At 42.7% G+C, this 20,248-nt stretch overlaps 2 protein-coding genes and 1 pseudogene across 3 annotated transcripts; all 3 read left to right on the top strand.

Annotated features, from left to right (window-relative positions):
• Positions 1 to 2,408, top strand: LOC133903889 (protochlorophyllide reductase B, chloroplastic). Of its 2 annotated transcripts, XM_062345367.1 has the most exons (5): positions 8 to 113; positions 148 to 225; positions 336 to 422; positions 1,008 to 1,533; positions 1,618 to 2,408. In XM_062345367.1, the coding sequence occupies exons 2-5, from the start codon at positions 163 to 165 to the stop codon at positions 2,130 to 2,132; spliced, it is 1,191 nt and encodes a 396-aa protein (XP_062201351.1). In that variant the 5' UTR covers positions 8 to 113; positions 148 to 162; the 3' UTR covers positions 2,133 to 2,408. The 2 variants fall into 2 exon arrangements, with proteins under 2 accessions (XP_062201350.1, XP_062201351.1); XM_062345366.1 differs by having other exon boundaries at positions 1 to 225.
• A 3,793-nt stretch (positions 2,409 to 6,201) lies between these two features.
• On the top strand, positions 6,202 to 14,247 carry LOC133903327 (wings apart-like protein 2). The gene is made up of 13 exons (XM_062344647.1): positions 6,202 to 6,785; positions 7,878 to 7,977; positions 8,935 to 9,268; positions 9,530 to 9,642; positions 10,272 to 10,400; positions 10,572 to 10,665; positions 10,771 to 10,854; positions 10,983 to 11,638; positions 12,007 to 12,314; positions 12,462 to 12,606; positions 13,286 to 13,383; positions 13,482 to 13,563; positions 13,849 to 14,247. The coding sequence occupies exons 1-13, from the start codon at positions 6,331 to 6,333 to the stop codon at positions 13,930 to 13,932; spliced, it is 2,682 nt and encodes an 893-aa protein (XP_062200631.1). The 5' UTR covers positions 6,202 to 6,330; the 3' UTR covers positions 13,933 to 14,247.
• A 1,690-nt stretch (positions 14,248 to 15,937) lies between these two features.
• LOC133903744 (1-acyl-sn-glycerol-3-phosphate acyltransferase BAT2, chloroplastic-like) lies at positions 15,938 to 19,359 on the top strand (annotated as a pseudogene).
• Positions 19,360 to 20,248: the final 889 nt, after the last annotated feature.

The raw sequence follows: 20,248 nt of genomic DNA, 5'->3' as shown, positions 1-20,248 counted from the left end.
CCCCCGCGCCCTTCGCTTTTCCCCCAGCCTCCCGAGGAGAGAGCTCGACGAGTCCTCCGCTCCAGCGTCGCGGCTCTCGCGAGATTTCCGCCACTCTCTCTCTCTCTCTCTCTCTCTCTCTCTCTCTCTCTCTCTCTCTCTCTCTCTGCGCATTTGGTTCGGATGGCTCTCCATCTCCAGGCCGCGGCGTCGTTCCTCCCCTCGGCGCTCTCCGCGCGCAAGGAGGTGAGCGGGGTGGCTCGGAGTCCATCTCCCGTGATCGATTCGGGTGTTCCGGGGTGTCGATTTGTGGCTGTGGTGGCTGATTGTGGCTGCGATGTTGGTTCGGTGTGCAGGGGGCGGCGAAGGATTCGGCGTTCTTGGGCGTTCGCCTCGTGGATGGTCTCAAGTTTGAGGCCAGCTCTCTCGGCCTGCGCACCAAGGTAGTAATGCTGCTGCTTTTGTTGCCTTGCGTTCATCTTCTCTTGCTGTATGTGCTCCAATTGAACTCTGCTCATTTGTTGACGCGAATGTGCTCTGCCAATCGTTCGCTGCTCGCTGCTGCCCGTTGTTAGTGAGCTCGCAGCTGCCAAATTTCATATTCCAGATGGTTGTAGTGGTACCAGTGAAAACATGTAATGAAGCCATGAAATGGTTGCCAAGAACCATGTGTGAAATCCAATGGATTATGGAATAGCAAACGGATAACCTGACTAAATCGTCAAAATGGCATTTTTTTTCTTCTTCTGATATTCATAAGATTGCTATTTTGTTAGATTAGTATGTCGTCACTCAGTCACTGTGACTGCTCCATAGACAATTGGATACTCTCGTGTTGTCACTCTGCAGCTTTAACTGGAAATTGAATTTAAACGAGAGTTGTGTGTAATTGTCAGTAGGCTTGTAAACGAAGTCCGTTTGGCCAAATTTTGCTCCAAAGCTACAGGTTTTGCTAGTCATTGTGCATTGTCAGTCACCGATTCACTGTATGATGCATTGTAACTGAAATGCCTGTCAAAAACCTGCAGAGGGTGAGCACATCGGTGGCCATCCGCGCGCAGGCGGCGGCGGTGTCGTCGCCGTCCGTGACCCCGGCATCGCCGGCGGGCAAGAAGACGCTGCGTAAGGGCACCGCGGTCATCACGGGCGCGTCGTCGGGGCTGGGCCTGGCCACGGCGAAGGCCCTGGCGGAGACGGGCAAGTGGCACGTCATCATGGCGTGCCGCGACTTCCTCAAGGCGTCGCGCGCGGCCAAGGCGGCCGGCATGGACAAGGACAGCTTCACCATCGTGCACCTCGACCTGGCCTCCCTGGACAGCGTCCGACAGTTCGTCAAGAACGTGCGGCAGTTGGAGATGCCCATCGACGTGGTGGTCTGCAACGCCGCCGTGTACCAGCCCACCGCCAAGGAGCCGTCCTACACTGCCGACGGGATCGAGATGAGCGTCGGCGTCAACCACCTCGGCCACTTCCTCCTCGCCCGCGAGCTCCTCGACGACCTCACCTCCTCCGACTACCCCTCCAAGCGCCTCATCATCGTCGGCTCCATCACCGGTAAGTACGACGACGGCGACGCTTCTTGGATTCCGAACCGAACGATGGCACTGATCATGCATTGCGTTGTAAATGATCGAGCAGGGAACACGAACACGCTGGCGGGCAACGTGCCGCCGAAGGCGAACCTGGGCGACCTGCGCGGCCTCGCCGGCGGCCTGAACGGCATCGGCAGCTCGGCGATGATCGACGGCGGCGAGTTCGACGGCGCCAAGGCGTACAAGGACAGCAAGGTGTGCAACATGCTGACGATGCAGGAGTTCCACCGCCGGTACCACGAGGAGACTGGCGTCACCTTCGCGTCGCTCTACCCGGGGTGCATCGCCACCACGGGGCTGTTCCGGGAGCACATCCCGCTGTTCCGGCTCCTGTTCCCGCCGTTCCAGAAGTACATCACCAAGGGGTACGTCTCCGAGGAGGAGGCCGGGAAGCGGCTGGCGCAGGTGGTGAGCGACCCCAGCCTCACCAAGTCCGGCGTGTACTGGAGCTGGAACAATAACTCGGCGTCGTTCGAGAACCAGCTCTCCGAGGAGGCCAGCGACGCCGAGAAGGCCAAGAAGCTCTGGGAGCTCAGCGAGAAGCTCGTCGGCTTGGCGTGATCCATCATGGCCGGCCGATGCGTCGCCGGTGATAGTTTTCCGCGCTCGATTTCCTAGGACATGCTCGTTAGTCGGTTGGTCTCGATCGATCTGTGGTGCGCCCATGCGTGTCAGAGTGCCAAGAACAGAAGTGTGTACAAGTGTACAATATATGCAACTGCACCATGATGGTTTTTGCATTGGACTGTAACTCTAGCCTTTTGCTTTAGCTTGGTGATTACAATTGTATTAATAAGAGGTTGGGCGGCCAAAAATAGCCAGTACTTTTCGAGTTTCTTCCAGCAACTTCAGTTTTTTTTTCCTTTTTTTACAACATGTTTTTTAGATGCTAGCAACATGAGACTTGATGGCATTAGGATTATCTGTTCCTGAAAGTTCTTGAAGAATTTCTTATCCAGCTAACCAAGTAGCCATCATCAACGTTCCTAGTACACATCTTCGATTGTACAGTATTATTTCTGTACATGCAGATGCAGTAACCAAGCTTCTGTACGCAGTGTAATTGTCGCATTTCCCCGTTTGGACAGCATTTCCATTTCTGTTAGGAAATGGCAGTAGCTACAGTTATCTGAAGGAAAGCCTCAAACCAGCAGCCAACGGAGCAAAGCCGTGGGCGCGGGAATGTAGACGTTGGATGACGTGGCGCTATCCGATTGGTGCGGGCAATTTGTTCACGCTCCACCAGGCTCCGTAGAGGATCACTGGTTCATGGAGCCGCTAGTCTGCAGTTTTTTAAGAGGGTATAACGACAACGTGTACTATACACGTATCTCACACTTATATTATATGTACATATATGCATGTTTATGCATATATTAAGATGGGATTGAAAGGTACGAGACTTTCAATACGCGGAAATATACAGTATCATTGAATATACACATGTATGTATACTAGCCTAACTCGAATTAATTTGGAACCTTACAACTATTAGGGAAAAATCCCGTGAGTACCCGCGTTGAGCTTAGCTTGAGCGCACGGTCTCGCTAGTCTGCAGTCTACCGAGCCGAGCCAAATTCAAAATCTCACGGCAACATAGAGGCAAAAATCTAAAAATAAACAACATATCTTAACATATTTGTCCAAATAGATAATATATTGACGTATTTACAATTTTAGTATCCGTATTCGGCATCTCATTTACCGAAAAATAATTTTCGCATACCGTACCCCGAAAATACGCCGGTCCGGCCGTCGCCTCGTTGTTATATAATGCACTCGATATGTTCTAGTATTATTCATGTTTCATTGAGTTTCTGCATCTTGTAGGTTTGGTGTGAAATATAACATAAAGTATTATTCGTATTATTCGGTACACTTATATTTATTCATGATATATGTATTATTCACTATATTATCATAGTAATCTCTATATCTTATGCACTGTATTGTTAACATAATTACTTTTAATTTATTTAATATTTATCAAATAATTATGATACATAACTTTATTCATTAGTTATTTATTAAGTATTTTTACATATTAATTATAATATTTAATACTTGTTTAATGTTTATTAAAAAATCAGAGATTCGTGTTTTGGTACAGAGTAAGAACGTTGCAGTCAAAGATTAATACATATATAGCGAGATCTTCTAGTACATGTTTTTTATGAACACCTATAACGATCGATGTAGCACTAAATGTTTCCGTGCAGGTTGTGCATGGAGGGAAGGATGGTCACTTCAAATAGAGCAACTTAATTCAAACCGTATCTAAATTACATGTAAGACCCTTCTATTTTGCGTCAACCGCTTCGCTCCTACATATAACCACTGACGACCTTATGGTTCTCTTGTACAAGCGACGCAAAATGTATCTCAAGGTGTGCGAACTAGCCGACCATCCTTCTGTGCTAGGTTTCTCTATGAGGCAAAAAAGAATGGTAATGTTGCTCGATCAGTATGTATCCCACATATAGGTTCGTCATTTTCTATTTTGCCGCCCTGCTTATCTTATTTACATTGATTCGAACGCTCCTCTTATACATTAGGTGTTCTCGGAAGACGCAGAGTTGATCAACAAAGAAATCTCAAACTTCTAGGTGATGCATTTACTCTTCGGCGGGGGTATGATATCTGTTTTACGTAGAATACGACGAATATCAACGAACCTAAGGGGTACAATGGCGTCCTCTATTATTCAACCAGAAAATGACGAGGTCGATGACGACGACGATTTCATGCCATTAATACCTCGACGTTCGAGGAACAATACAGGAGAAGTTTCAACAAACACTGCAAAAGGACGTTCACACACCACATCGATATGGTGTACAACCAACAAGGAAATATGACGTACTCCCACCATGATAGCTAAAGATGACGATAAGGACGACGATTTCGTGCCACAACGACCCCTCCCTCTGAGACATCTATCTCCGAAGGACACTGATGACCGTAAAGATGATGATGAATTTGCTTGTACCTATCCTCACAACTTGCAATCATTACCTCTTAGACGAACACCATCTTACCCTAATAGTCTTGACTGGCACAACTGACATTCTTCCGCTAATTCACGTCGTCACTTTCCACCACCATCTTAACTGATTAATGATACAAGGGGGAATATTGTCACTACTACATTTTAAATTGTGCATGTTCAAACATACCTAATTGTTAAGGCTGTCCACTACTTTAGAGACTACATACATGATAAATTAGAAAATTTGAAATGTACATTTAAATCAGCAAATAATTACAATTTTTGTTTAAAGTTGACAATTACATGAAATCACAACACGCTGGCATCATATTCGGCACATCGTGTGCCGAATACGGTTGATATTCAGCACATGGTATGCCGAATATAAGCTACAATGTCATATTCGGTACACGGTGTGCCTGGACCCGTATATTTTCAGGTACGATGTATTGAAAATTATTTTTCAGTAAATAAGATATCGGATACAAATGCTAAAATTGTAAATACACCGATATATTATCTATTTCGATAAATACACTCATGTATATTGTCTATTTTTGGATTTTTGCCCAACAGAGAGGCGCAGCTGGATCTGCGGCTGATTCTTTTAGCTGTTCTTTCTATTAAACCCTAGGCTATCTGCAAATTTAGTATCCATCGTTGCTAAAAGATCCGTAGTAATCATCTCCAAGAAAACCGTAGTAATCATCTCCAAGAAAATAATCCGCAGCAATTAAGCAGAGATCAGTAAGTTCATCAAAACGCCTGACTGCTCCTTATTTCATTCGGTTGAAATTCGCAAGCACTAGTAATGCAAATAGTACGTTAGTCTATGCTAGTACTGTAAGTGGTGTCTAGCCGAATTATAGAGAATGAGTAAATACTAGTATAAGGTTAACATACAACACATCTTGATCATAAAAATGTTCAATAAGCCCAGGAGCGAAACTAGGATTTAAATGAAGGGGTGCACTACCATTGAAAATACATAAAATTTCAAAAAAACCTGTTCATTGTAACTGTTTTTAGTAAGCAATTTTGAATGAGAGTAGATGCCTGTGCACCCCTAATCATAACGTGGTGTCGTCCCCTGGATAAGCCTATTTTATACAATAGGGTTTTACAAATTCAATAACTTTATCCATCTCACTAGCTTCATCTCTGTTTCAAGATTGCTAACCAAATTTCTACGTGCAACACCTCTAGTCATAATTTTCTAAATCTATAGATCTGTTTTACTAAGAAAACCATGAGCTTTTTGCAAGCTGCGGTGCACGCAAGAAGATTTAATAGCAACACACTTTGTCGAGCTGTTCCAATGATACAAACTTTTAAAAAGAACACCCAAAAAGCACCCAAAAGCCTAATCTTAGACACTCCGATGCTGAGATCACCGCCGACGATCCGACGGCTGAGAAACCGCCTACTCACGGACCGCCCTCCTGTGCAAGTGCACCCGGTCCATTCCTTGCCCGTCTGAACCGCGATATTCGCAACGGCCCGAGATGAATAAAACCGAAACGGCTGAGACGGACAAACCAAACCCACCGCGCGGCCCCACCCCACAGCGAGACAAACCGAGTTCACAAAAAAAAAAAACAATTCCCCAAGCAGCTTCCCCTCCCAATTCCCAAATCCGGATCAGCCGCAACGCGAAGCAAACGCCCAGAACCCAACACCCAAACCATCGACGCCCAAATCTCTCTCTCTCTCTCTCTCTCGCAGCGCACGGGCAGGGCAGCTCGGCGGCGCATCGACGACGCGGGCGCCATGATCATGCGCACGTACGGGCGCAGATCCCGCTCCTTCTCAGACGGCGGGGGCGGGGACTCGTCCTCGCAGGACGCGTTCGACTTCGACGGCGACGACCTCGACGCGCTGGGGTCGTCGGCCTCGCAAACGCTCCCGCTGCCGCCGTCGCAGGAGTGCTCGTCGATGTGGGACTTCGACGAGGACCCGCCCCCGTCCCCGCCGCCTCGGCCTGAGGGGAGGCGGCGGGGGAAGGGAGGGGGGAGGTGGGAGCTCGCGGAGCCGGCGGCGGCGCCGACGGCGACGCTGATGGAGGCGGAGGAGTACGGGGAGATGATGGAGAGCGTGGACGAGGTGACGTTCGCGCTCGACGGGCTCCGCGCGACCGCGCCGAGGAGGACACGGCGGGCCAGCCTTCTCGCTCTGATCGGGATCTGCGCCTCCGCCGAGCGCCGCCGCGTGCTTCGGGCTCAGGGGTGAGTGCAACAAAGGCGCCTCCTTTCCTTTCTGCTTCGCAAAGAAGAACAATTCGATTCTTGCTCTTCTTTCTTGGCAATCTTGACCTGAAAATCGAGAACCGTGGAGGTGTTCTTGTGCGACTAGGGCACAAGATTGGGGTTTCTTTGGGAAATGAATCATCTTTTGGCCTTTGTACCACGAGCTTGCTCCGTTTGCTTGGTGTTATGATGGATGGCTAATTGCTTCAGCCAAGGCACAAAAAGGCTGGCGTTGTGGCTCAATGATTCCCGTTTCTTTGCTTGACATGAGCTGCCATTTAGGTTAGGCTGTAGAATTAAAAGTTTGCCGATGCCAACAAGCGTAATCGACACTTGCTTAATGTGCTTGGGCCTAATGTTACACTGTGTTTAACAAGAATGCATTTTAGTTGTACATGAGCATTTCTAGCAGATTGATCTCTTCTGTAGCTGAGAGAACCTATCTTTCATGGTTCTAGAAGCGGTAGCATGGCGAGTGATTAGGAATTAGGGCCGCTCAGGCATCAATACAGATTATTTTAAGTATACTGCTTGGTACAAATGACATCCCTTGAAGTGTAGCTTAATATTTCGTCAGAAGCCTAGAGGGCCATTTTGTGGGAATTGGTGGGTTTCAAGTTGGGATTGAACACGAATAACTATTGTCTTGTAAACCAAAATTGCAATGTCAATGAAAATATCTGGAGTTACTATTGCCCTGTAAACGAAAAGTGTAATTTGAGTTTGAAGAGTATGCAATTTTAATCGTAACCTCACCATTATATCAACACTGATGCTGTACAAGCACTTTTAGTTGAAGATGTACTACCTTGGTTTGCATAAGATGAATATGCAGGATATCTATTTTGCTGTCTGAATTGGGCTTCAATTCCTGGAGCAAGGTTAGATGGCGGTTCGTAGTCTCACTAAAACCATAAGAATAGTTAAGTTAGTATTGAATTATAAAACTTGTCCAGTGCTAAAACAATGTCATCATTCAACAAACATAGTGTTGGATTTCATCTTTCTGAATTTTTTTCACCATTTTCCATTTTATTACTCACAAGTGACTTTTTCTTCTTTATCCTGTAGATTGGTACTACAAATTATCGAAGCTATTTTGGTTCTGAACATTGATGATTCTCCCTGTGCAATTGCTGCAGGAGCTCTTTTATTTGTTTTGGCAAGTGATGTGAGTACCTCTTAATCTCAAACTACACGCTTCCGTGTATGGCATTTTGTTATGCATATTAACTTCTTATTCTATTTCAAAGTCACAAAGCTGATTACAAGGTAGAAAATTATTTATTTGGGAAAATTGCAAAGACCCACCTGCAACTTTGGGGGTTTGTCAACCACCCTACAACTTGTTTTTTGTTGGTTAACCCCCTGCAACTCTTATTTGGTGTCAAATACCCCCTAGTGTTGTTTGACCGCATGATACGGTGCTTGTGTGGCTTCCAAAATGACATGGTGCCATGGTGGCTTCTAGAATGATTTTTCATTCTCCTGAACCATTAAATTGGATCCGCCACTTTGATTTTCCACTCTTAAATAGGATGAATATTCAAAAGTATGTGAATAGGGAGCCCAGATAATGAAATGCTATGCCAATTTAAATAGTCCCTGTCAGAAGCGACGCTAGGTATTGCTACACCATCCTAGTAACCCTAGGAAGTCACACAAGCACCACATCGTGCGGTCAACAGTCATAGTTTATTTGACAAACCTCCAAAAGTTGCGGGTGTGAGTTTGGAGAAAAAGTTGTAGGGTTTCTTTTGACAAACCCCCAAACTTGCAGGTGGGTTTCTGCATTTTCCCCTATTTATTTCTACTACACAGTTACTTTTTTGTCTTGGAAGTAGTCACTTGTTTTCATGTTTGCAAGACTGACATGTCATACAAGAGAAAATGAAATAAACAACACCATACTTTTACTCCTAGTTTTTAAGGAAAGTGAACTAGAATTTATTCGGAAGTAGATCTCAGGCAGTGTTTATATTTTGCCTTTTCATTATCTTGACCTATATCTCTTGCTGTATGAGATTTAATTACCCAACATTTTTTCTCTTTTAATACTTTTGATGAAGATTCGCTTTAGTCTGAGCTATGCTTATTGTCGTTCCCCCCTTTTCTTGTTGTTATTCAGGTCCAAGACAATCATTTGCTGGATTCAGAAACTTGTGTCCATTTCCTTCTTAAATTATTAAACCCTCCAGTGAATGTGGATGATGCCAAAGCACCATCTATAGGTTCCAAACTTCTGGGAATCAGTAAATGTCATATGCTTAACGGCTCAAATAAGGATGCTGACTCTAGTTCAGAGGACATACTTTCAAAAGTTGAAGAAATCCTCTTGAGCTGCAAAGAGATCAAGCCACTAGACAGAGATGACAAGAAAACAACAAGGCCAGAATTGTGTTCAAAGTGGCTTGCTTTGTTGACAATGGAAAAAGCATGCTTGTCTGCTGTTGCGCTAGAGGGTAAGTTCTTTAATCAACTTTCCTGATCACGATTTACTTTTAGAACTGTCATTATATTAATCAAAACAGTAAATTCAAATCATAAGTTAAGTACCTCATGTTTACAACTTTACATGGACACCTTTGTCCGACCCTTGTTTCACTTGTTTAATTGACAACTTTTTTAGAATTTGGAGTACTTCTGTTTTGCTTAGCTTTAATAAATCTGTTTTGCTATCATCAGGCTTAACTGTTATTCCTTTCAAATGTTTATTTTTTCAGAGACATCTGATATGGTGACCAAACTTGGGGGAGATTTCAAAGAAACATTAAGGGAGTCAGGGGGTCTTGATAGTATCTTTGATGTTATAGTGAATTGTCATTCAGAACTGGAGGTAAGATCTTGTTTATATATTATGTTTGTTTTATAACAGGTTCAGACAAAATCTATTAAGTTGACAATTTTATTTTGCTATGCTGAAGGATATTTGCACCTTTTGAACCTTGTACAATTTAAGCCCAATAGCTTGAAGCCGCAGCTTAAAAGAAGAATATTTTCAATGCCTGAAAATCATGCTGCAGCACAAGTTTTGTTGTGAAAATTGCTTTGATTGAAAAGTTTGTATTCTAAATATAATCTTACAGTGAGTAGCGGTACCATTTTGGAGAAACAATCAAGTAATACTCTTGAACGTTGAACCTCTAATCATTATTTGCTCCCAATATGATAATACTTGGTACAGATTCCATTGAATGGAGACATTAAGTGACTATTGTTCTATCAAGTATTACATTTCTAGTGATACTTGCCTTTCCTGAATATGCAAGTAACTATAGTACCTGCTGTATTTCTGATTTTCATATTTGAACACCAAGGGTCCTGATCTGTATATCGTTTGCCCCTGTATCAACATATTCTGTGTGGCCATTTCGCCCATTTGACGTTGATATGCAATCTTAGCACCGTGCTTGAGCAAATGACTGCAATAATGATATGCCTCTGGTTGCAAACTTTGTGTATCAGAGACTTGTAAAGGATACCCCCACTGTGGCCGTGGACCTAAAGGAAGGAACACCTTTGCAAAGTGCTTCACTCCTCTTGAAATGCTTGAAAATTTTGGAGAATGCAACATTTCTAAGTGACTATAACAAGGTTATATTCCATATCTTGTCAATTCAATTTCTTCTATCTTGCTTCTTCTGTACAACATTTTTCGTGCTTCTTCTGTGTGATATTAGTGTTACATTGTACTCTGCTAACCATTATTGTTTTTGTTTCTGTACAAAGTGTTCTAAACTCTTAATTCTTTTTTGTTCCTTCCAGACCCATTTGCTCGGCATGAGTAGAAAAGTGAGCCCTAAGTGCCCCTCACTTTCTTTTGTTGGTGTTATTATCAGTACTATTGAATTATTGTCAGGTAATTTTACTTAATAATCTAATATTTTTACAACTCACAGCTAAATGTAACACTCAACACCCCTTTGACAACTTGCAATTTGATGGCTAGTTTTGTTTGCTGCAGCTCTCTCCCTTCTTCAGAACTCTTCCACTGTTTCCAGCAAGACAGATCCAAAATCTTCTAAAGTTTCCAATGGGGGCTGCTCTGGTAATAGACAACACTATCCTCTTTTTAGAATTGTATTGCCCCTTTCTGATTTAATACAAAAGGTCTAAAATATTTGATCCCACTACAAGTTTAATATAGTTACATGTTCAATATTGCATGTGCAACAGACAGCAAAGGTGCAACTTTATTGAATGATCATGGAAAGTGCAAGAATTCAAAGAAAAGGAGCCTTTTGCTGAATCAAAGACGCCAAAATTGCTCATCCTCCAAACCAGAAGGTTCTCATATCACTATCTCTTCTAGTAGTGATATTTGTCTGTCACAAAAGACACTCGACTGTTCTCCATCTATTTCCAGCAACGGGGCACCAAGTGGTTCATTTGGTGAGAAACACAGCAATGGTTTTGGTTTGAAGCTGAATGTAAGAAAGGATCGTTCTAAATCTTATCCAATTAGAGGCTCAAGTGGATGGATTTCTATAAAAGCACATACTTCTGATGGGAACTCCAGTGAAATGGCAAAAAGACGCCGTCTATCTGAAATTGCAAACGGTGATTTGAGCAGTGGTGGTGATGATCCGTTTGCATTTGATGATGTTGATCAGGGACCTTCAAATTGGGAACTATTTGGTCCAAAAAAGAAATCACCACAGAAGCAATCAAAACGACGAAACCGAAAAGTGCTGGATGATTGTGGGACTGCAGCAATTGGAAGTCATGAATCATGTGAACCTGAAGATATTCACCAGTCAGGTGCAACGTCTCATTCTAATGTTGAAGATGAGTCCAGTGTTTTGGAAGACTGCCTTTTGGCATCCGTTAAGGTAATTAATTTTTTTCTTTTGATCTTTCTTGTCTCTTCTGCAATCTGCAGTAGAGCATATGTTCTCTTGGTTGTGTGACATTTGTTATCTGACATCTGTTAAATTTTGGTCAAAAGAAATGCAAGTTGTGTATCCTTCAAATGGGTGCCAATTGACGAGATTTTTCAATACAGCTTGCCAAACATTGGCACTCTATTCCTCGTATGAATTTGTACTTTCATATCCATCGTAGGAACATTCACCATCTATGCCTTATATTAAATGTTTGTGAGATGTCTTCTTGGTGGGAAGTTTAGGGAAGGAGTCTGAAGCAAAATCTGTAGTATGCAGTATCTGGTTTCTAACATCTTCCATTAATTTTCTGGCAGGTTCTTATGAACTTGGCAAATGACAACCCATCTGGTTGCGAACAGATTGCTTCATGTGGTGGACTTAACACCATGGCCTCCTTGATAATTAAGCATTTCCCCTCATTTGATTTCTCTATGGACAAGAACCATCAAATGAAAGATCTGTCATCTAGTCGAGATGTCAATGTTAGTGAAGATCAATCATCTTCCCAGAACAGCAAAGCACCTCAAGTCAAAACTAAGCAATTGCGAGACCATGAACTTGATTTTCTGGTTGCCATATTGGGCTTGCTTGTCAACCTTGTGGAGAAAGATAGCCTTAATAGGTAAGCCCTTTACTTGTCTCCTTTACATTTGCTTAATTTATATCCATGTTAATGTTCTCCCAGTTTCTTTGGGTCAGGAACATTTCGATACATCATCTCACTGTTTTTGTAATTCTAAATGGCTCTTCCTTCATAACCTGGCTACAGGGTACGGCTTGCGTCTGCCCGTGTTTCAGTCAATCTATATCAAAATCCAGATAGTAAAGAGGCACAGAGGGATGTCATACCTCTCCTCTGTTCAATATTCTTAGCGAGCCAAGGTGCCGGGGAAGCTGCTGGAGCGATATCACCGGTAATTCTATGTTTCAAGTTTTTATACATTGCAACATTAGAAAACTAGGTAATGATTACCTGCTTGCTTTTGAAAAAGAAAGATATTTGTGTACTTGGCAAATGGCAATGAGAACTGATGCACATAGTATAAAGTTGCCAATGACCGGCTGCCATTTAATGTTCACGTGCAGTCTGGTCTAGCTCATGCCTAGTTTTCTAATGTTGGCAATTAGCTAAACATCATATACGTATAGACAGGAGTCACTGCCATCCCATTTGAAATGTGTGATTCTTCCAATTATTATGAGCTACAATGTTTTGTTTTATCTATCTCCTTCCCCCGCCTTGCACCCTCCTGTCGAAGCATCAATCTCTCTTTAAAGCCATCACCATTTTTCTCTACCAACAGTTTTGTACCCTGTTGTTTACCTACCAATTTAATCACAGATAGTATCATTTGGTAGCTTGTGTTGACAAAAGAAACACCAGAAACATAACCAGATATTTAGACAGAGGTGGCCAAAATCTTTACTTACAATTTATAGTTGAAACATTGAGCATATTAGTACCTTTTGGTTCTTCATTGGCAATGCAATATGTGTGCCTTGTATGTGTTATACATACTACCTAGCAATGCATAATTGCATATTTTATGACTTTTTACAAATCGATGTTTGATTTTTGCTTGTAAATGTCAGGACGATGAAGAGTCTTTGTTGCAAGGAGCACGTGAAGCTGAAATGATGATCGTGGAGGCCTATGCAGCTCTCCTGCTTGCCTTTCTTTCAACAGAAAGGTTTGTAATCTGCGATGTTTTGTAATGTTTTCTTAATTTTTAAATGATTATAATGTCAGCCCCTTGGTGTATAACTTCTGAACTGTCTTCTGCAACAGCATGAAGGTTCGAGGAGCCATTTCCAGTTGCCTACCGAACAACAGCTTAAAGATTCTTGTACCCGTGCTAGAGAAATTTGTGGTATGTCCAAAATTTCTGAACTACCGTCTTGGAAAACTTTGAAAGATATATGAACTACCATTGATTTCTCTTGTCCACAGATGTCACCCGTATGCTGTATGTAGTTTGCATCTATCTAGGAACCTTTTCCCTTCATTATCCTTTTGCATGTTATCTAGATATGTGACTGCTCTAGCACTTAATTTTCAGTTAACCCAATTTCTCTTATTCCCATCTTTTGATATGTTTCTGCGACTTTGACCGGTGTCGCTTAGTGATTTATCCATCCATCATGTACTCCTGCAGGCATTTCATTTGCAGCTCAACATGATGACACGGGAAACATATTCAGCTGTTACTGAAGTTATTGAAAGATGCAGACAATCGTAGAAGTGTGAAGAGGTCTTGTACAGATTAGCTGACCTCTTTTCAGCTCAAGCATACACTGGTGTTGCTCATCGCTGGGGCGCTGCAGATGGATGGATACGGAGGCTGACCTGCAGTGGGCATGGGAGCTAACAGTGATTTCATTCTTTTCTTTGTTGTTCTTCCCATGTTTGTTTTGCACCAGTTTTGTGTATCTCCTTAGTTTCTTCTTCTCCACCTCCCCTAGGAATAGAGCATGCTATGAGTGTAAAATAACAACATAGGGAATGCAAGGCTACCTTTCCTCTGGAAATCCTATACCTGAGTGCTATTTGATCAGAGTGAGTTGTGAGTGGTGCTGTTTTAGTTATGCTGCCGTGCCATACAGTTTGTACTGTGTATCTTATCCAGTCAGTGACCTCACAGGCCTAATCTGACGAAAAGCTTAGAATAAACCACATAATAGCCTGTAGTTTTTGCCTGTCGCTCTCCTAAATTCAACATCTGGTGTCAGCGCGAATCTGGACGCTGCTCATTAGTGACATTTTCAGGTTGCAGAAATATTGTTATCGCAAGCAGTCCGTGTATCAGGCTGTCACCTTAGATCGTCTCTCTTGTCAAGCACAATGGCAGCTGTTATTAAGTACTAAAGGAGAAGACAAAATTCGACTCATCTTCTGTTCTTTGGGATTATTAGAATGACTAGTTGAATGGTTGTGCGTTGTAACGGGAATTTTTTTTAACGGAAGTGAAAATAAAAGAAGTGGTATCATGCATGGGAGCTTGGGACATGTATAGAAAGGTGAGCTTGTATTTTCTACTTACAGATACATTAAGATTCACTTTGGTTGTAACTTGAATAGAATAGCACAACAGAAAAAATAAGATATCATAATAAGAGCATACACCGAGCGAAGCTTAGAGCCAAAATCTAGTGTAAAATTAGACAATATATCCACATGAGTTTTCAACATACAAATCTTAGGACCGATCTATATAACAGTTGGATAATAGTGCAAATAAATGTTAAAACTGATGCTGGAATCACTATATATTTTTTAAGTAGTAGAGATATATAAATAAGCAATTTCTGTTTTCCCCTTTTGAAACAACTGCACAATTTCCATTTATGTTCTTAGTGTAAGACTGTTCCGATTAGATATGTAAGATTGTAAGTATTGTATTTTTAGATCGATTAAAAACTAAAAACAATAAATTAGAGATTCACTTTTACCTAATTAAATTAAGTAAAATATGAACTACCATTGAGTACCACTTGCATCCACAGTTCGGATCAATCATCCCCATACCTTACCGAAGACGGCAGAGGCAAAAGATCCGGCACAAGGAGAGGTATGCCAGAGACAAGAAGGTAAAACACCTGGAAACTTGCAAACTTCCAGGCAAGTTTCAAAATCACATAGGAAACCTCGATAAGACGCCGAGGTTTACAGCATTTTTGCCCCGTTTGGCACGCCAAAACAACAAGAACAGGCCACGAGCGCCGGCCCGCTGGTGCCCTACTGCTCACTCGCATCGCTTTCGCCGGCGCGCACATCCACCCGTCCGTCATGAGACCATCCACGACCACACGCGTCCGCAGTCCGCTGCCGAGCTTTTATTATTTTTATTATATTTCGAAAATAAAAAATTATAAAAATAGACATTCATTTAAAAATTATAAAAATAGATTATTGACGTGACATGTTAAAAAATAAAAAAATATGTTCCATTGCTATTAAAATTTAAAACACTATCAAAATAATCATGATTTTTTTTTTAAAAAATGAATGATACAAATAATACTATAATTTAACTTACAAGAATTTTCAACTCAAATAATTACTTTTACAATAAAAAACAAATTTTATTGTACATAATTTGATATCTGTCCACTATTTGGAAGGACGACCTGTGCCGAGCGACAAATTACTTATTTTTATAATTTTTTCAAACGGACATTTATTTTTAAATTTTTTGATTTTCGAAATATAAGTCCAATCTCTCCTCTCGCCTGCGCCCTGCGATTTTATCCATTCCTCCACTCTCCAACGGAGCCCACACCGAAAAGGCCGCGCGCGACGACACGGCCCGAGCCCGGCGAGCCTCCGCCACGGGATCACGATCCCGCCCCCGCAGGCGAGTCCAGACGGGCCGGCGGGGCGGGCGGTTCATGGAGACTTTCCTCCGGCCGGGGCCCGCCGCCACCCCGGCGGCCGCGTCGCCCATCCCCGTCGCCTCCTCCTCCGCCCACGGTATCGCCCCCTCGCATCTCTGCTCTTCGGGCGCTATGCTCTCTCCTGGGGAAGCTTCAGTGCTGATCTTATCTTATTGACGGCTTGTTGGTTGGTCCGTAGTGGCGGCTGGAGGCTGCGGTGATCCGAGGATACCGCCGCGTCGGGTATCGGCCGCGGTGTTCCGGTCCCCGAGTCCGCAGGTTCTGGCGGCGAGGTGGCGGCGGAGAGACACGGTTGTGAGGTCGGATGTTGTCGCCGGTGGTGCCGAGGCCGCGGCTGGGGATTCCACGCGGGCGCTGTCAGGTATCCAGGCTACTTAACTTGGCAAAATGTTTTTTCTTTACCTTTTTAAGATAGTCATGATCTCGTTGGGCCGTGCAGTTGGTTGGGGCTGTCTAGTTTGCAGTTGTTTGTGTTGACCCAAGGATTGCATCGGGCGACATGACATGTAGCGCTGATTTTTTTCTGAATTTGCAGTGACTAAGTTGCTAGTTGCTGTTGCTAATGCTCTGTCATTACATGATTCTATGCAGATTGATAGTGCAGAAATCAAACTATTTTGTTGACTCTTTGGTTCCTTATGATTAACTACTGTGGCTATAACGGTTACTTCCACCTACCCACTAGCTCGTTTAGAGATAAAATGAGATACAATTGGCAGTGCTTAGCCTTCTAGAGTTTAGAAACCTTATACCAGGTCATAGCATCATTTTGCTGCATAAACTTTAAGAAGCGGTAGACATTAGGTACTAGTTATGTGACATTGCCAAAAACATGTGTGCATATTTGTCAAATAATGTGTGGTTCAGAAATGAAATTGTGTACATCGACAAACACAAGTGATTTGTGATACAGTTAGATTTCCTTATGCTTACTTGAAATTATTTTAACAGACCTGCAAGTGGCTCCAAGAGTCAGAGGGGTTTGCTTCTATATGGTGACTGCAGTTTGACCGATACCGTAGGAGAGCTCAGCATTACATTGCGAAGATTTGGGCTACTTTGACAATTTCCATGTTCTACAAGCTTGAGGTTGAGGGAATGGACAATCTACCTCCAAATAGCAGCCCCCGCTGTCTATGTTGCTAACCATCAGAGTTTCTTGGATATCTATACCCTTCTAACTCTAGGGAGGTGCTTCAAGTTTATAAGCAAGACCAGCATCTTTATGTTCCCTATTATTGGGTGGGCGATGTATCTCTTGGGTGTGATTCCCTTGCGGCGTATGGACAGCAGGAGCCAGCTGGTATGACCTTGGCCTCATCCGTGCTTTAGATATGATTTAGCTAGATTTGTGAGAACAAGATTTTTTGGATTATCTCTGAAATTTAGAGGTTCACTTGACATTTTTGTTTGGTAATTGGCCTTACAATTCCTTTTCGTTAATGTAGCTCTGTAAAATGAAGAACTCTGTGTATGGCCAATTTGTTTACTGTGGGTTTAAATTTATGGCCAAACCTGGTAACAAAGTTATGTAGTATTATTTTGGGCATTAGTAAGTAACATATTTTGAGGTTAGTGCATTCGTACCATATTGTCTGTCTAATTTGTACTCCATGCTTGAACTTCTTATTGATTCTCTAAATGAAGGACTGTCTCAAACGGTGTGTTGATTTGGTGAACAAAGGAGCTTCTGTATTTTTCTTTCCAGAGGGGACTCGGAGTAAAGATGGAAAGCTGGGTGTATTTAAGGTATGGTTCTACCAGACAAGATTTTATTTTTCTGCATATCGTGCTTTCAACTTTCCTTGGAGTAGTGACATATGGATATAACTGTCGGCAGAGAGGCGCGTTTAGTGTCGCCGCAAAGACCGGTGCTCCTGTTATACCTCTTACTCTTATCGGAACTGGGAAATTGATGCCTTCTGGAATGGAAGGCACTCTTAATTCAGGTTCGGTAAAGGTCATAATTCACCGACCTATCAAAGGGAATGATGCAGAGACATTATGTTCCAAAGCAAGGAATGTGATAGCAGACACTCTTCTTCTACATGGTTATGGAGTGCATTAAAGCAACTGAGTGCTTTTGTGTATTTCGAAAGTACACATTCCATGGCACAAGTACTCGAGGTAAAGCTTGCTTGCAGGTACTACCGTACTAGTACTACCTACCTCCTCTGATATTTCGAGAAGCTTGCCAATAATTGATATTAGGGTTGCCAAATAAATTTTTGCAGTGTATTTGCGTGGGACAAATCTTCATTTGTAAGTTATATATATATATATATATATATATATATATATATATATATATATATATATATATATATATATATGTATATAACCCTTATTGTTTGTCTTTGCTTGGCATTTTAGAGGTTTGAGGTTATTCTCTACCACAACACTAGAGTAACCTTAAAATGACCGATAGATTAACACTAGAGCTATTCTTAGTCTGTTTTATCCTTCCATCCATTGCCTTTCATGTATAAATGGTGGCTAGGTATGAACTAACTAGAGGCAACAACTTTAAATGTCAGGTGATTCCTACAACTTTAAAAATAAAACCCAGAGATCTGCTCCTGCGTGTAGAGGAAGCATATGTTTGTGCTTGTCGCAGCAAATTTGGAGCTACAGGGACAGGTCTGTCAAAAAGTCGCCAGTATGTTTCATCTACTTGTCTGAATATCAGTTTTCAGAGGTCAATACAACGTTTACAAACGCAATATCTCAGTGGTTGCACTTTAGCTGGTTCATACTTACAGTGCTCTTGAGTACGTTATTCTCATGCGTGTTCTGATTTGCTTGTTCATGTATGTGCTGTGTTGATGCATATATCCATACTTCCATAGCAATATTAGAGAATAGATAATCTCAGGTACCATGTATGTTCTAGCCCACACGTGTTATCCATGCCACGTTCTTTCTACAGTGTGAACTTTGGAGCTAGATACTGCTGATATTATGCATTGACTGTTGTTTTCTGTTTTGCAGAATGAACAGGCAGGAGGAAGAATATCTTGCAAATGCTAGTTCTGCAATGCTAGTTTTTTAAGTTATTAATACTCTTGTCATTTTAGCTGGAGCTAACCTTATTTACAAAAAAAAGTCCGGCTCCAAGAAAAAATTCACACGCTCTTTATTCTCCACTGAGTGAAGAGATCATCTTAATCAAGACGACCTCCCTGCCTTTTACATCGCACTATGTTGTTAAACAAAAAAAAAAAGGGAGGTGGGAATTACATTGGACCGCATGTTACAAATTACAAGTACCATTTGCTTTGCTTAAAATAAGGTTAGCTCAACCTACAAATCTGCCGAAAGCTAAGGGAAAATTTCGGCAGTATTTCCCCTGAAAGTGGAGGTATAACAGGCAACAACAAACCAGACAGAACAGATATAGACTATCACACTAGCAAAAAAAATAAGATCCTAGCAAATGAGGTACAAGTCTCGATCAAACCACTGAACCACCATCAAACTCACTATATATACATTACAGGGCAAAAGACAATATCTGACAGGGCATCAATTTTAGCCAAAAAAAAGGGGAACGCGCAGGCAACGTGTAGCTACCCATCCCGCAAGCGTTTGACACCTCAAAAGGAACCTTTACCGACGATGAAGCCGGACGCTAGTCGTGACGTGAGGTCACACCACCGAGAAATCGCCTTCGAAGGATTGACGGCGAATCCGACAAAATTATGAAATTTCCAACTTTTCTCTTTTTTTTCTTTTTCTTTTCTTTTCTCTTTTTCTTTCCTTTTCTCTTTCTTCTTCCTGGCTTCTTCTTCCTGCGCTGCTTGCTTCTTTCTGTGCTTGCTTCTTCGGCCAGCTCTGGCTGCTGGCTTGCCTCTACAGTGACGCACGACGACGCACAGCGGCGCACGGCAGGCGGTGGCGCGGCGCAGCGGCGCGGCGAGCAGCAACAGCGGCGGCGCGCAGGCCGGCGACGCAGGCTGCGCCGCACCACCGCCTGCCGTGCGCTGCCGTGCGTCGCTGTAGAGGCAAGCCAGCAGCCAGAGCCGGTCGAAGAAGCGAGCACAGAAGGAAGCAAGCAGCGCAGGAAGAAGAAGCCAGGAAGAAGAAAGAGAAAAGAAAAGAAAAAGAGAAAAGGAAAGAAAAAAAGAGAAAAAGGGAAAAGTTGGAAATTTCGGAATTTTG

This window comes from Phragmites australis, chromosome 21, assembly GCF_958298935.1.
Source record: "Phragmites australis chromosome 21, lpPhrAust1.1, whole genome shotgun sequence".
NCBI lineage: Eukaryota > Viridiplantae > Streptophyta > Magnoliopsida > Poales > Poaceae > Phragmites > Phragmites australis.
The sequence above is the reverse complement of the archived record's forward strand: the minus strand, read 5'-3'. Positions and strand labels throughout refer to the sequence as shown.